The 12,138-nt window shown below is 37.0% G+C and overlaps 1 protein-coding gene across 5 annotated transcripts in view; it reads right to left on the bottom strand.

Moving 5' to 3' along the window:
- MAP2K5 (mitogen-activated protein kinase kinase 5) overlaps positions 1–12,138 on the bottom strand; it is a 243,722-nt gene that overhangs the window by 187,561 nt on the left and 44,023 nt on the right. For all 5 annotated transcript variants that reach the window (XM_037502787.1, XM_037502788.1, XM_037502789.1 and 2 more), the window contains exons 7-8: positions 11,505–11,553; positions 3,917–3,981 (exon numbers count right to left, since the gene is read on the bottom strand). In XM_037502787.1, coding sequence (XP_037358684.1) covers positions 3,917–3,981; positions 11,505–11,553 — 114 coding nt within the window. The remainder of the gene's footprint in view (positions 1–3,916; positions 3,982–11,504; positions 11,554–12,138) is intronic.

Below are 12,138 nucleotides of genomic sequence, written 5' to 3'. Positions count from 1 at the left end.
AGGAAATGGTACAATACAGAAAACCTAAGAAAATATTTTCACTTCATTCTTCTGAAATTATTCTTCCTAAGCTTGGGTTATACCAACTTGTAGCATTCAGGAAATGGTACAATACAGAAAATGTAAGAAAATATTTTCATTTCATTCTTCTGAAATTACTCTTCCTAGGCTTGTGTTATAATTCAGTCCTAAGCATTTCCATTATAATCTGTTTTACACAAATTAGTAATCCATGAAATGCTAACTCATATTACCTGCTTAGATCCCTACCATAACACAGGGAACAGCTCAGCAGGAGACAACACACAGAGAATTTCTAGACTTAAAGGATGAAAATGTGACCGACAATTAAATAATATGTCCCTTGAAATTCACAACATCTCAACATCAAGTAGAATGAGTAAGACCAGAATATTACACTTTTGTTATGCATTTATTAGCTTTATTATACTTTGCAAGAAAAAAATTAAATAGGCCCATTAAGCAGTTTTTGTTACCAATGAGTGGATTTTCCAATATTTTCTTCATTTAGTTTATATAGCATAGCCTGTAATATAATCATTTCTTTTGGAAAAAAAAAATCACAATTTTATAGTCAACGCCATTAAGGTAAACTTCGTGTAGGAGAAAGTCAATCATAACACATCAAACAGTTTTATAGAGACTTTAGCAAAGTGGATTCTCATTTCTTGTTGATTATACCATTTCTTTGTGCTGAACTAAAAGCCACGGATATAAGAGCAACACAAACTGAAGGCCAGGCGGAAATGAAGGCCAATAATCAATACAAGTAGTTATGCATTGTGTAGCTTCACATTCTCTCTTAAGAATCATTTGAGCAATAAGGCAAATGAAATGTCTTCTTTTTATAAGGAATATAGTAAAGTGCTAAAATGATCATGATAACTTCCTATCATCTTCCATAAATAAGCACTGTCAAAAACATGTTAGCTCTTACAACAGACATACTGAGTGTTAGCAGTGGTAGTGAAAAGAACTGTCAGTAAGTTGTTAACATCACTACAGAGTTCTAGAGAATGAAAGAACATGTGCTAAGAACATGAGGGAGGATGTTCTCTTGGACATTGTGGCCCAAATAAAAATAGTTCTCGCCACGCTTCTTCGCTGAAAAAATACTAATTGGGCAAATGAGTAATTTAGTTTAGTGGGTACAGGGTTTCAGATTTGCAAGATGGAAAGAGCTCTGGAGATGGACAGTACTAATGATTGCAAAACAATGTGAATGTACTCATGCCACTGAAAGAGAGACTTAAAAATGGTTACAATGGTAAATTTATGTTATTTATATTTTATCACATTAAAAATAATAAAAAAGAACATTAACATAAATTTATGTGGCAATTTTTCCTGGGTAGATAAGCATTTTTTTTTAAAGATTTATTTATTTATTTATTTATGCAAGCACTGGGTACAGTCAGAAGCGCAGGAGGGTGAGAGAATTCACTAGAGCCAGAGCAGGGACAGAGCAGGCAGAAGGACCGAAGTACACTGCTGAGGGGAGCAGTGGGAGCGGCAGGAGAGGTCTGCACGCCATGTGGGACCCACCTCCGGTGGCCAGGGAGCAGCCGGGGATTGAACCGGTGCTGCAGAGGCTGTGGGCATCTTTGCAACCCAGGGTTCAACTGCTGTGCCACCGGGGAGGCCCTAGATAAGCATTTATTTCCATTTCTCTGATTACTCTGTCCCTTCTCCATAAACCTATGTTTTAAAATAAAGGATTAAAATTTTAACATCTTGCATATTATTTTTAATAAACACTATGCACTGGGATAATAACTGGGTGTGTCTTCTGCTTTCTCCCTTTTGGAATAAGGGAGGACTATAAGTTTACAATAAATCTTCAATTTAAAAAAATAACAAACATGCTCTTTGAGAGCTAAACATTTGGTAAAACAGCACAAATAAGAAGTAGGTTAGGAGTCCAAAGAAACACTTTTAGATTCCATTTGAAACCAACTAAAGGAATCTAAAGAGTTGCCAGAAATCTTTTCTGCTTTATTATCTCTAGCTATCAGCATAAAAGCATTAAGAATAAGAAAGGTTGAGGTCTTGAAAACTGCTCCCTCCAGGGAACTCAAGAGAAGCAAATTGGAGTGTACATTTTCCTCCTTCTTTCTTGCTAAGGGTAGCTGAACCCAAGACCTTCAGAGCAAGTTAAAAATTCAAGTCAGGGCCTCCCTGGTGGCACAAGGGGTTAAGCACCGCACTATGAAGATAACATAAGCCTCTGCAGCACAAGTTTGATCACTGGCTTGCCAGGGAGCAACCTACCTGGTGCAGCAGACCTCTCCTGTCTCGCCCGCTGCTCCCCTCAACAGTGTATTTCAGTCAGTCTGCCTGTTCTGTTCCCTGCTCTGTCTCTGGTGAATCGTCTCACCCCCTGCATCTCTGGCCTATACCCCAGCTCTTGTATGCATAAATAAATAAATTTAAAAAAATTTCAAGTCAGAGCAGAGTAAGGGGGAGAAGACTAAGATGAAGGGATACTATTTATGCTGTACTGGGGGTAGCCTGATAAGGAATGAGAATATGATCCAGAGGTAACAGTAGCCTCAAACTCAGACATATTAGGCATCAAATATTTGAAAAGCAGGGTCTCAAGAATCATGTAAGAAATACTATTATTTAATTCTCTGAATTATCATAACAGAAGCACATAACTTTCAGATCAACTATTCACAGTACTGTTACATATAGGAAAAAAATAATTCAAATGTATGAACATTTGCTCTTGAAGGACTATACTCAAGAGAAAGGATTCACCTTTCTCTTCACCTACTGGTTCGACCTATAGAGAGGACTGAAGCCCTGAATGCATGACTGGATCAGATGACTTGAAGGAGCTTTTAACCCTGAGATATCTAATCCTACGTCAAAGCTGCATCTACATATGGAGGTTGTTCTGGGATTTTAGGACATGACCCTTCATGGTCATAGCATAAATAACAAGGCAATTTTTAATCTGTATTCATATAGTTAAAAAACAAAAGAACTTAACAAAAGCAACCAATTAGGAAATAAATTATTTCACAACTTTGAAAATATGTATTAATATCAATGTTATAATATCTAAGGTAAAAGCACAATCATAATGTGATGCAGGTTTAGTGTATATATGGAAAACAGCTCTCTGGAGGAAAGCTTTATTACTCCCTCAGGGCTTTCTTACAGAGTATGGATTTTTTAATTCCTAGTGGAATATTTTTCATACACCATTGCAGACTATTAAGTACCAGATATTACATTATGTAGTTTAAACTTTGCACTACTGCATGAGAAAGACTTCCCTGTCGAGAGAACCATTTTTTACGGTTAGCATTTTTTAATATGAAAATGAACACTCCTTTAGGGTAGGATCATTGCAACTGGAATTTGGGAGAATTTTATAACTTAACATATTCATCAATGTGTAGAAATTCTCTCAGGGGAGTAGGGTGAGGAGAGAAGGAAATACAACAGGAAGAAGGCTTTTTAATAACTTCGAGTGTCAACACAGGGCAAAGCAATGGTATTTATAAGGCTTGTCTTCCACTGGGCATATCTGTAAACAGGCAGGGGACTAGCACAGGGTGCTAGCAACTTAAAAAAATAATGGTGTTAAAGTGTGAAGGAAAAAAATGCATTAAACTTCAGGCCAGTTAAAGGTATACTTGCTAATGGCGGACTATTAACTGCTTACCCAGGAGAGATGCAGACTCAGAAATATTAAAAAGGCAATATAAATGCACTTTTCCAAGCAATTCCTGAGAAAATAGATGTCTTGTAGAATTCAGGAGTCAAATGCAGAAATAAAAATCTAAGAGCTCATGGTCATGTAAAAATCTTTGCCACAGAGAATTTGGATACCCACATCTGGCAAAGTGGATAGAAAGTTTAAGCAAAATTGACTACTTACTTGTAGACTGTGCCTCCGTTGCCGTGACCAAGGGTGTCTCGGTATCGTATGTCTTGTTCATTCATCTCCACAAGAAAGAAAGAAAAACAAAAAGGGTGTCATGCTGTGGATGGAAATGTCAAGGAAAAGCAACTCTGGGCCATAAACAACAAGCAGTCTGGGTCATTTCAAGTTCAGCTGCAAGAACGAGAAGATCAATACAACATTTGCTGTCCAATTTATAAAAGACGATACCAAGGGACAAAGTGATGGAAAGTTTAATGACAATTTGTTTGCCTGGGTCATTTCATTAAAGTTTGATAAAAGGTGTCAAAATGGAATGATATAACATAGCTCAAAAGGGTCAGGTCAGAGCTACCGATAAGAACACAGTCTCCAGCACTACATACAACCAATGCCAAATAGCACTGCACATAACCAAAGTCAAACTTGTGAAGACAACACACACACACACACACACACACAGAGTAATCTAATGCACGATCTGTAAATAAATCAGCCCCTGAAAACTCTCCAGGTGACCCTATAATTAACATTAAACAAACTAGCTTGATAATGTTAATGATTTTCCTAGAGTACACTAGCTTTTCTTTGGAAATGCCAAATAAGGAGACAGCAATAAATGGGTAGAAACCATATTATGCTAATGGAAAAGTGCCAAATCAATGCACTTAAACATACACATATACTCAAATATTGTAATTCATACAGGGAAAATATGTAAGTATGCGCTTCTTAAAACTAACGTCATTTTCATAACTTAGTACATAAAATAGCATGCACTTTCCCCCAGGTTCTCTAAATCTATTATACCACAAATATTACTTTCATTTGTATCATGAATAGTGAATTGTTTTAGTGCACACAAAATCTTTTAGTTTTAAATAACTCCCTAAATAATTATTTATCAAATGACTTTAAGACCAATCAGATTATATTTGATGCATTCAGTAATTTTCTACACACTGATCCAGTTGCTTAAAAATTAACTGCCAACTTTATTCACTAAGTGGATTTAATAAAGGTGTTATTTTCCATATAGCTAAAGCTTGGGGAGAGCCACAAGCCCTAAAAAAAAAAAAAAATCAATTTCCAGGGAATTGCATTGCATTACATGGGCAGAAAATGGATGGAGTTTTTAATTCAATATCACCTGGAAAAAAATAGTTTGCTTGCAGACCATTATAATAAAGCTTTAAATATTTTGTTCTACTCTAAACTTTCACCAATTGAATAAAGCAAGGTTTCATTTATCAAGGGAAATATTTTTCTTCTATATATTTCTGAGGTTGAGGCTTCAGAGAGCTGTGATAATTAGAAGCACAGTGCAGGTAACAGACCAGCTTCTTTTCCATGCTGGTTTGCTAATCCCTAAAAGAATATTGACAGATTAATGTGTAAAGACCAATTCAGCACCCAATTCAATTGTAGTGCAATCTGATTGTGCAATTTGCAATCAGCTAATTACTATATTTAGTGTCAGAGGAGAAATGTCAAACAAGTCAAAAAATTGGTGACTTTTTTCCTATTTGAGGGAAATTCTGTTTTTCACTACCTTTGTATTACTAATAGGAAAAAAAAAGTTCTTAACCTAAATGATATGGAATGAAGAAAACCTCATTATTCTGTACCAAACGATAAATTTTAAAATAGAATAAGAAAAACAGCACATAAAGTAACTTGGAATGCTAAATTAACAGAACTGCTACTGGGTTTACTTTGAAAAGTGAGCACAAAGGATACTTACGTAAACAGCAGTATCTATTGGCAGGTACAAATAAGCTAATTCCTTTATAACATTATTTAGGTAGTCTAAACCTGACTCTAACAACCTAATTTGCACCATTATCTTGCCTAGCAGGCTACACCCTGATGATGGCTTCCTGAAGTAAATTTCTAGGACAGAGAATATCACTCAAGTCCACAAATTCTGTATTAGAGGCACTGGGATTTAAGGGTAAGCAGGATGAAGCTATGAAGTATATACAGAATCTAGACTCTGCAGAGGCCACAATCTATGACTGTACTCCCCCTACCTTCATCTCAGCCACTCCATCAATGCCGTCCAGGTAAAAGGACCATCAGTTTCTTATCAGAAAAATATACACACCAAGACATATTGATATTGTAAATTTCAATACACTGGGATAGACCTTGAACTTTGGAGGGGGCTTGATTTTGTGGTATTAGCATTTAAAGAAGGGAAAGGAATAGGTATGGTATGTCTTTCAGCAGGCCCCATCATTATGATACCAAAGTCATAATCATTTTATCTCTAATAGCCACCAGGTACAAAGAGAAGTGGAATAGACACCTACCCAGCATTCCCAGCACCTCACCTAACTAGGAGTGATGGGTATCCCACTCAACACAGGCTTTAAGTTCCAGGGCAGGAAGAGGGGAATGTCACCTGCTGTATAAGCAGGCACATCTGTGTAGTACTTCATAAACAAATTCAAGGATGGAAATTTGGAATCCCTCAGATAATAAGATTGTAAGAGACTCGTAAAGACAAAAATGGTTGTAAAGAACAAGTTCTAGAACCATGTCATTTAAAGAGATAGTATTGACAAAAAAATGTTTCAAGTGTTTCTACAATGTTTTAAAGTTTTATAGACCTTTGCCTGATAAGATTTTTATAATGAAAAAATACCAGATTGATTTTGCTAATCTGAAATTTCTAACCTTTTTTTTTTGTGTATGTGGGACCCTCGCCAGTGGCCGGGGAACGAACCGGCGCTGCAGAGGCTACAGACAGCCTTGCAGCCCAGCGTTCAACTGCTGCGCCACCAGGGGAGGCCCTGAATTTTCTAACTTTTATGTAGTATACAAATACTATTCATGTGAAAAAAAAAAAAAAGCTTGGAAAAAGAAAAACTACAAGGGCCAAGGTCATGAATTGGTTAAAACATTTTAAGAATTTCATAGCTATGATCACAATGGGTTATTTTACTTGATCTTACCTGTGAACAGTATAATTTAAGGAATCAACAAATACTCAATAAGATGTTTTTGCCTTTTTAGTATAGATGAGCATTTTTTTTTAAAGATTTATTTATTTATTTATACAAGCACTGGGTACAGTCAGAAGCATGGGAGGGTGAGAGAATTCACCAAAGCCAGAGCAGAGAACAGAACAGGCAGACTGACGAAGTACACTGCTGAGGGGAGCAGCGAGCGGCAGGAGAGGTCTGCGCGCCATGAGGGACCCTCATTGGTGGCCGGAGATCGAGCCGGAGATAGAACTGGCGTTGCAGAGACTGCGGGCAGCTTCGCAACCCAGCACTCAACCGCTGCACCACCGGGGAGGCCCAGATGAGCATTTTTAATTCAACTTTTCAAAATGAAGCACAGATTATTATAACACAAAGGTGGAATTTATAAGGCTACAGAATACATTTAAAATATTATAGTTGGGATCAAGTCTCAAAGGGTCAGGAATTTTACAGCATTTTGAGACCATTTAAGATTAATTCATTTAGGTCACATGAACTGGCCAATAACATCGAGTCAAGGCCAGAACTGGCCTTTCAGTACACTCCACTCAATGTCACATCTCAGCAGCAGATCTCCTGTGTAACGTGCAGGGAAGTCCTCTTCATCTATGGTCACTGGCCCACAAGAAGGCAAACAATCAAGTGAAGGGCACTCACAAGTGAAAAGCAATTTCATCCATTATGGTATTTGTTTTTTTTTTTTTTTTAATAGAGGCATGTTTTTATTTGTTTGTTTTGTTTATACAAGCACTGGGTACAGTCAGAAGCGAGGGAGGGTGAGAGAATTCACCAGAGCCAGAGCAGGGAGCAGAGCAGGCAGAGGACCGAAGTACACTGCTGAGGGGAGCAGCGGGCGGCAGGAGAGGTCTGCGCGCCATGTGGGACCCTCCTCAGGTGGCCGGGGAGCAGCCGGGGATTGAACTGGCGCCGCAGAGGCCGCGGGCAGCTTCGCAACCCAGCGCTCAACCGCTGCGCCACCGGGGAGGCCCCATTATGGTATTTGTTTTTATGAAGAGAAATATTTCAAAAATCACATAGCTCTTCAAATGGAAAGAAGAGGTAAAATAAAAATTTTATTTTGACTGAAACAAAACAAATAAAAGGTAGAAGAGATGTGAGGAAGGAGGACGAAAAAGCCCCAAGAGTTACAACTGCCAAGACCTGGAAGAGATGACAAGCAGTGGCTCTTCTCCTGCTGAAGAGGGGCAGGGCTGGGAGAGAAATGGAGATGTGACAAGCCACGAGCAGCAAGGTTATGCTTGTGTGGAAGAGAAGGGTGTCATATAGTTTGAACTTACATACACAGTCTCATTTATGTTTTGGTCTTCATATACCATCTAAGATGAACTGGAAGAATTCAAAAGTTTTATATATTGGTGATATACAGTTTTAAAGCTAATTTTGTAGTATAATGTGTACCTTTCTTCCCCACCCCCATTTTTTATCTAAACATAAAAAAGTTTTCTAAAGGCATTCGAAGTTTTTGAAATAACAGCCAAAGATACAGCAGGATCAGTATTGGTTCTAGATCTGTCTGCTCAATACATTTATACTTGATTTTTTAAAGATAAGAAAAGATTGTCAAAATCTAAGACACAAGAGGGAAAAACAACTCTAGAGATGGCATAGGTCAAAGTCACACTTTGGAATAACCGCACTTTTCTTTTTAATTCTGTAAATTGACCCCCAGGGCCATTTCTAATCAGTTTCAAATCAAGGGCCAATGTTAAAAAGATGATAAGGCACTAAAACTGAAGGGAGAAAAACATCCAGAAAATACATAAGTGGTACTGATTTATAGGTCTCAATAAAACATGCCAAAAATACCTTATGAGTTGCCTTTTTTCAGGCTGGGAAAAAAGGAATCCTACATCATAAAGCAATAGAACAGGAAAACAATGTCTCCATTCCAAGACTAAATGTTAAAACTTTCAAAAAGTGTTAGATTTAATATAATATTAATAAAATTAATGGGAAAATGAAATGTAATTCAATTATGGATCACCAAAGAAAATATTCTTTGTTTATTGTCTGCCTGGGTTAAGAAGAATCAGTATCTATCGCTTATAAATCATTAAAATAAAAACGCTCAATTAATCCTTATTTTGTATGTAAAGGTCTGACAGAAACTAGTCCTATCACCAGACCTTTGCTTCACAAATCGAAGCAATAATGGTTTCAGAGAGCAGTCACAGTCTATGAGCAGACAATTGGAGAGATTTAGTAAATCCCACTTTATAGAGCAGAGACTAATCGGAAAACACAAGCCAGTCAAATGTTTCTTATGAACTGTTGACACTATATCAATGCTGAATCAATTGATGGCATTTACTCTGAGTGACAGAAAAGAAATAAATATTTATATCACATAACCTATATCAATGAACCCAGGCAGAAAGCTATTTCTGACCTGTCAATATTTGATTATCTTGAAGAATCATGTCCCTTTCTTTTAATGATTAATATGAATTCCTTATTAAATCTAAGTGGAGGCTAGTGGAAAGGCAAATCATTATTAATGCTTGAGAGCATATAAACCACTAAAATAAAAAACTATGCTCAAGTGTTAAAGTATCGTTAAATGTGACTTACATCTTCCATATCAAGTGGTGTCAATGTTCAGTCCAGAAATTTATTGACCCCACAACTGTGCACAGTACCTCACCGTAATGAAATCTCACTCACGCTTTAGTTACCCTACAGCATTGAGGAATGGAGAAATTAGTAGAAGGTGGTATACTAAAGACTTCCAAAGGTAGAATGTTTTATTTCGTGTGCTTTGTGAATAAAGTAAATACAATAAAGGCTAATCCTTAAAAGAAAGAAAATGCCATACTGTTTAATGTGGGGGTTACTGCATTCCCATGGGAAAGTAATAAACAATCTCTAAGTGTCAAAAATGTTTGTTGTGGCAATCTTCCACCACAGAGAATGGCATAACTGAGACCACTAAGATATTTGATACTAGGTTTGTTATCAAAACGCTGGAAACATTTCAGAATGTTTTATTTATTTATTTATTTGCAGTGAAAATAAACTGATTTTCACTTTGTAAAGAGGAAGCGATGACAGGTTATTTTCCATTGCCTGGGTTGAACAAATGTAGTTAAAGCTTCTTAATTTATGTCAATTTTGAAATATATTTTCCAGCTGAAGAAAACAAGTGACTCATACATAAATTACAATTAGTAACTAGAATGCAAGCATGGTAAAGATACATAAATATCCTGGGCTCAATATTTCTGCTTTTAGTCAGGTACTTCACACAAGTTCTGAGTACACAGAATACTAGGGGTACATTTATACGGACCTCAATCTAAACCAACCATTGGCTGCTGTAAGTTAAATTATTAGATAAACATGATTTAAAATTTTGAGACCAACAAGAGCACACGTACAACACCAGATTCTCCTTAAGCTGTATATAGAATATTTCAGGACTAGAATTCACACACTCTGAACAACGATCAGATGTCTGAACCAGATAAGCTTACTTTTTCTAACTGTATTCAAGGGATTGTGTGCTAAATAAGCAAAGGTTCCAGAAGCACTACCATACACAGTCACCATTTTAAGGCACGCACATCTATTAGACCACAAAGTTACAGGTGATATTAAAGAACAAGCATGAGGACCTAGCTTTGTCTTCTTGACATGCTCCACTACAAGTACTTGATTCATGAAATGCCAATGAAGCTTGGAGAGGTCAGCGTGTGAAGGCACTGAATAAGCATCTGAGATAATTAAGATTTCAGCCTTCGAAACATGGACGGGAAGTGAACAGCAGTTAAGAAAATCAATAAGAGTCTTTTATTTGCAGTGACACAGATGTCTCAGTCAATAGAGCCTAATAGGCAAGCTTGATCGCAATGGACAGGCGACTGCCTCCAAGGCTATCAAAGGGCTTCCACTATAACAAACATTAAAACACATTTATGTTGCTATTGAAGAATCGAGGACCCTGTAGGTAGCTTAATTTACCAGTGTATGTTTAAAAGCACTATACTATTTCAGATGTGGTCATTTACTTGAACCAAAATTAGTGAGAAATAACTGGCCTGCAGGCCTGTTTGTAACCTCACTGGCTGAGTTAGGTCATTCAGCTTGAGATGGCCAGACAACTAAGCAAAGCAAGGGCTGCCAAAGCTCAGGAGTTTTAAATGCCAGAGGTCTGCTGTTATTCTGGTCCCCAAAAAAGTCAGGATTGGCTTCAGGACAAAAGAAGGAACTAAGGTAAGAAAGTAACAGTTTTTCCTTTTCTCCCCAAAGATAATGAAAGAAACCGTCACCTCAGGATGCAGGGCCATTTCAACAGCCCATGGGCTGACACACTTGTTCAGAACTGATTAACTCTTTTTAAACTGAGATGGCAGCAGGGTGTGTGCATGGTACTTCAATCTGCTGGGAGTGAAACCCATTAGCACAGTTTGAAAAACATGCTCCAAATTGTTCTGCCAATCAAATTAAGTCATGTAAGTCATTTATGACGAGAGGAAATTCACTGACTCTTTATCTGTTTAGTAAGCTATAGACGGAAAAACGGAAGAGTAATAAGTTACTATGTAAAAATCTTAATATGCATTGACACCTACCTGGCCATTGGCTAATATTTTTTTCAGTTCAGCAGATGACTTCTTTAAACTAAAAGAAGAAAACATAAGTTTCAGAAGCAAGATCATACCCACTTTTGAACATCATTGAAAATTTCAGATTAAAAAAACCCAATTAGATTTAGACATGGTCTATACGCTTTGTATTCTTCCAAAAATACCTGGCCAAATGGCAAAGGATTAGTAAAAAGACCTCATTTATAACTGAAAGCATAATCAAAACGAAGCTAGATTCTTCTAAGGACTACTTCAGGGACTTCTTTTTGGCTAGTTCTGCTGGCCTTTGGGTAGCCTTTCAGTGGCTATTTTATGTAGACTCTCTTTCATCTGCTAAGTACAAAATACTTAACAATGCATTCTTAGAATGTTCATCAGCAAAGAAGATCACAGAACTCAAAAGACAAAAGAGATAGGTTTAAGTGTTGATCATTCACTATTGTTAAGACTTCCAATTCAGAATCCCAGGAAGCAAATGCATAGTAGAAATAAATCCTGGTACTCGTTACTCATCTCAAAACTTCAATTTACCCATTCTATAAAATGGGGAAACTATCAGCTTTTTAACCAGCTTTACAATGTAACCAAGAAAATCAAATATTACAAAAAGCAGTAACAT

Source organism: Talpa occidentalis, unplaced genomic scaffold, assembly GCF_014898055.3.
Source record: "Talpa occidentalis isolate TD23 unplaced genomic scaffold, MPIMG_talOcc4v2.1 talOcc4.11, whole genome shotgun sequence".
Lineage (NCBI taxonomy): Eukaryota > Metazoa > Chordata > Mammalia > Eulipotyphla > Talpidae > Talpa > Talpa occidentalis.
This window is presented reverse-complemented; position numbering and strand designations above follow the sequence as displayed.